General features: G+C 50.2%; 1 protein-coding gene across 1 annotated transcript in view; it reads left to right on the forward strand.

Moving 5' to 3' along the window:
* The first annotated feature begins 1,784 nt into the window (after positions 1-1,784).
* The window catches only part of Fam117b (family with sequence similarity 117 member B), a 70,533-nt gene continuing 67,183 nt past the window's right edge, over positions 1,785-5,134 (forward strand). The window contains exon 1 of the mRNA XM_021160544.2: positions 1,785-2,473. Coding sequence (XP_021016203.1) covers positions 1,879-2,473 — 595 coding nt within the window. The 5' untranslated portion in view covers positions 1,785-1,878. The remainder of the gene's footprint in view (positions 2,474-5,134) is intronic.

Raw genomic sequence — 5,134 nt, forward strand, 5'->3', positions numbered from 1 at the left:
AAACAAAACAAATTATCAGAGATCCTAGGATACCAGAATATATTCCAAAAGGAAGCCATTGGCCATTTACACTTGAGTAAGACAGAAAGACTTAGTAACAGAATGTCTTTCCTTTCCTGAGGTTTTGTCTGTTGGGATGCACACATATATGTACAATGATGAATGAATGAATGAATGGATAGAGACTGCTAGAAAAGGAGTTCTGAGAGCTTCCTGCACAGCATCTTCTCATCAAAACCATGGTTAATATTTAGAACTGTCTGTAGCAGATGGTATTGCTTAGCTATACCTTACAAATAAGAAACGTGTTTAAGGACATACCTGAGATTACAGGCTATGTGGGGGATTTGATTCTCTCCAGGACCCTAGGAACCTACCTAACAGCTTTCTACAGGAACCCAATAGGACTTGAGGCCTAGAACCTGTCACCAGAACCACTACTCCTTGGTTAAGGGATCTTTTTAGAATGTATAGCTATCAAAGCCACAAAGGGATTAAGGATGTCACGTGCAGTCTGCATGTCGACTTTTTAATTGAAGAGGAACCCGCGTATTACTTTAGAATTTCTTGCCTTTCAGAGAGTTCTTATGAAAACCGTGGAGACTTATTTTCTCCACCAGACTAAACTATGAATGGTGGGCCAATAATGGCTCAGTCTGATGCATGAGTCTGATTCCCTGCACAGACATGTTAGAAAAGATCAGGTTGTCCTTTGACCTCTACATGCATGCACATGCTTATTCACAAACCAGATACATAAACGTAATAAATAAATACATAAATAAATAAATAAATAAGATATGGGTGGTGCACCCAGTTCTGTCTCAAATAGAGAGGAGCAAGTGGAGGCCACAGCACTTTATAAACTTGCATCTTTCTAAGGTATAAGGGAAATGTAAAGCAACTGATCAAATAAATTCTTGATTACTTGAGATCTATATGGGGGGGGCTAGTAGCAACACTATTCAATAATTGAACTTCACAGATACCATCTAAAGTTGCATTCTAACCTGCAAATATAATCATCCTGATATTTGAATCTTTGTAGCACCAAAAAGAAAAAAGGAAAGAAAAGAAAGATACAAAATACCCTAGAATTAAAGTTCTTTTATTTTTGAGCCCTGCTCATAGGTAGATGGAATTAGGGCAGAACAAAAAGATTGGGGGGGGCGGTGAGGGGAGTCTCCAAAGAGATGTGCGTACGTGTTAACTTACAGACACCACTGCTGTAAGGAAATGAGTTTCAGAGGGAAAGAGTCGGTTCAGACCATCTCCGGGCACACCGTGGTCCCGTACAGTCCGTCCCTTTGGCCAAATTCCAGGAGTCCCAGGGGCTCCCTCCAGCGGGAAACAGGGACGCGCGTGGCCGGGCGCGCGCCTACACGTACACGCACGTGTACACACACACACACACACGCACGCACACACACACGTCCGCACACGCACGGCCCCCACCCCACCCCCCGCCCGCATCCCTCTACACAAGCCACAAGCGTTCCCCCTGCACTCCCCCTCCTGCCACGGCCGGTTTCCTCCGCCGCCCGACCCCTCGGGGGCGGGCCTCTTTCTCTTTAAAGAGCACAAGCAGCCTCTGGAGCCGAGCTGCGCGCAGCCAATCAGCGAGGCCGAGTGGCTCGAGCGCGCTGACGCTACACCAATGAGCGGCGGCAGGGGGCGGGGACAACGGAGGAGACACTATTGTTGATGAGGAGCCGCGGCGGCGGCTGCATCACCTCGTCGCTGCCCGTCGCTGCCCGCGCGCCCCCTGGTCCCGAAGTCAGGCTTCGTCACCCGCTGGCTCAGGCCTTCCCTCGGGCCCCGAGCAGCCGGTCCCCGCCACCCAGCACCCCCGGCCGCCGTCTCTGGGGCGGGGGGACCATGTCCCAGCGGGTGAGGCGCAATGGGTCTCCCACGCCCGCCGGCGCCCTCGCGGGTGGCGCGGTCGGCCCGCCCGGGGCCCCCGGGAGCCGCCTGCAGCCCATGAGGGCGACGGTGCCGTTCCAGCTGAAGCAGCAGCAGCAACATGGCAGCCCCACGCGGGGCGGCGGCGGCGGCGGCAACAACGGAGGCAGCGGAGGCGCCTCAGGCCCCTCGGGCGGCGGCGGCAGTGGCGGCCCGCGCACCGCCTCACGCAGCACCAGCCCCACGCGCGGCGGTGGCGGCGGCGGCAGCGCGGCGGCGCGCACCAGCCCCACGGTGGCCACGCAGACCGGAGCGTCCGTGACGTCCACGCGCGGTACCAGCCCCACGCGCGGCACGGCGCCTGGGGCCCGAAGCAGTCCTCCGCGCCCGCAGCCGCCGCCGCCCCTGCTGGGCACCGTGTCGTCGCCCAGCTCGTCGCCCACCCACCTGTGGCCGAGCGAGGTGAGTGCGGCCCCACCCTCCGCCCGCGTCCGCCACCGGAGGAGGTCCCCAGAGCAGGGCCGGCCCTCGGCGGAGAAGAGGAGCCCCAGCGCCCCCGTGTGCAAAGCAGGTACGTTTTGGGCAGGGGTCCTGTGCCGCCGAGTGGGGACTGCAGCGCTCCGGTGGGGCGGGGCGGGGCGGGGCGGGGCGTGCGGTCCGCCACCCCTGCGTCGTGCCCGTGCGGGTCTCCGCCGTGGAGGTGCGGCCGCTAACCTTGGGCCTGGGCTCAATTTGTGGAAATCATAAACCCTGGGGTTTGGCCTTGCGTCGCTACTGCTGGGGCTGGTCCTGTCACTTTTGGTGACGCGGTTAATGCTTGCAAATAGCACTTGTGTGCTGCTTAGTGTTTCTGTTCCACAAAACAGTTTCGGATCTGGAGGACTGAATGCATCCGCAAAGGCGGATTTGGATCATTGAAGAGTTGTGAAGCTGGGAGCAGTTTTTGTATTTCGTAAGACTTAATGAGTAGCAAGAAGGGAGAAGTTAAGCAAGATTGCTTTGGGGTGTGTGCATAGGTCTATGTATGTATTTACACATATACGTAAATGGTAGATAGCTAGCCTGAGGGTCTGAGTGTATTTCTGAGATACTGGTTTTATTTCTCTTAGACTTATTCTTTGTTTCCCCCCTCCCCCCTCCCTGAAACACTCTCACTACCGCTGGCTGACCTGGAACTTGCAGTGTAGACCAGGCTGGCCTTGATCTGCCTGCTTCTGCCTTCCTAGTGCAGGGATTAAAGGCCTGCCCATTTTGTTTTGTTTTGTTTTTTTATTTTTATTTTTTATTTTTTGTTTGCGTTTTGAAACAGGCTCCCTGTAGCCTCATCTGGTCTGTAACTCACCATGTAGATAGGTTAGCCTCACCAACTGCCTCTACCTTCTGAGTGCTGGAGTCAAAAGCATGCTACTTTGCCAGGCTACAAAATGCTTTTAAAAGATGTTGCTAAGAGGATTCCCTCCCTTCAATAATGGGCAAGTGGTTTTCATACAAGACCTCATTTTAGCTTTCATATTTTCCTTTAGATGGGTTAAGAACAAGTGGTGACAGGTGAGCTTTGACTCTGCTTGTATGCCACAAAGAACAAGTCTTCAAATTAGATCAAGGGAGCAGCTTCTAATGTATAAGAGAACGTCTGAGAAATACATTGCACACCAAAATTGCATGCATGCTGAACAAGATTTCTGCAGTTTGCCATTGAGTTTCTGGAGCTAGGATAGTGCATCTGGTGTCTGGTAGATGAGCTGCTTAAGTGGGCAGTAGACAAGGAAGGAGACAGGGCCCCTCAATCTGATAACAGAATGTTTTAAAAAGTTGATTTGCAACACACCCTGAGGAGAACTTGATTAGGGTAAACAGTCAAATGTGAAGGAGGCTTTATTTCCGGGGACATTGGGCTCCTTGTGTGCTCATTCATATTTTCCAAAGGCACCCCCTCCCCCACTCTCCACCCTCCAAAACCAGAAAAAAATGGAGTAGTTACTCCTAAACTAGGTGTGAGGGATACTGCTTGTTGTTAGGTCTCTCAGTCTTACTCGAGTGTAAATGTCTGATGGCTTTTTTTTCTTTTTTCAAGACAGGGTTTCTCTGTATAGCCCTGCTGGCTGTCCTGGAACTCACTTTGTAGACCAGGCTGGCCTCGAACTCAGAAATCCACCTGCCTCTGCCTCCCAAGTACTGGGATTAAAGGGCCACCACCGGCCGGTGTCTGATGTCTTCTTTTTGGAATATATTCTTTTTGGAATATATTCTTGTTTTACGCTAGTTAGGTCCATACAAAGTGGGGGAAGCGTTTTCAGTAGCATAGACTGCTATGATTAAATCATTCCATGTTTTATATGGCCAAATCTAGAAAGAGACATTGTAATTACTGGGCCCCTTTTTGATTAAAGGGAGATGACCAGTTTGCAGGCTTGATGAAATGTGAAAGTTCTTACTTGGAAACAAAGGTGCTTCTTGATGCAGTTCTGGAACCCTCATGTGACTCAGATGCCTAGGTTCATCTTCAGTCTCTAGCTTCTTCTAGATGTCTCATGGGGTGAACAGAGTCCAGCCTTCACCAGGGCTTCATTATTACAGAGTCCCTCTGTGGGAGATCTCAGGATCTCTAGGTGGTTGACTATTTCTCTGGGCTTTGAACTAATTACTGAGTGATCCAAAATATCTTTCTCTTGATTCTGATAAAGTCACCACACACTTGTCCATGGCAGCTATTTAAATGTCTAACTTCAGTGCCTGCCAGGGGCCTGTCTGTGACGTAAGCTGTGCTTTCAGAAAGTAACTCAGCAGCAGGGTTAATTGTGGAGTTGACTTTGTGCTTTCTCTTCTTTCCGTTGCCTTACTTAGATGAGAAGTGGAGAGGCAGCATAAGAGCAGTTAGAATAGGCTCTGGGTAGTTACTGGGCTCAATGCCCAGATGCAGTTACTTGTGAGTCATGTGGTATGAATAGAGTCCGTGGTTATATGGGATTCTTTATTTTTACATTGTGTAGTATGCACATTTGTTGGTACTTACATGCTAGGGTCACATATGAGATGTCACTAGATGGCAATCTGCTGGAGTCTGTCCTCCTTTTCAGTCTTTGGGTCCAGAGGACTGAACTTAGGTCATTAGGAGTGGTGACAGACACCTTTACCTGCTGAGCTGTCTCACCAGTTTTAGGTTTATTTAAAAAGTTTTTTTTTTTAATTTATTTTTTTTTTTTTTTTTTTTTTTTTTTTTTTTTTTTTTTTT

Source organism: Mus caroli, chromosome 1 (genome assembly GCF_900094665.2).
Source record: "Mus caroli chromosome 1, CAROLI_EIJ_v1.1, whole genome shotgun sequence".
NCBI classification, from domain to species: domain Eukaryota; kingdom Metazoa; phylum Chordata; class Mammalia; order Rodentia; family Muridae; genus Mus; species Mus caroli.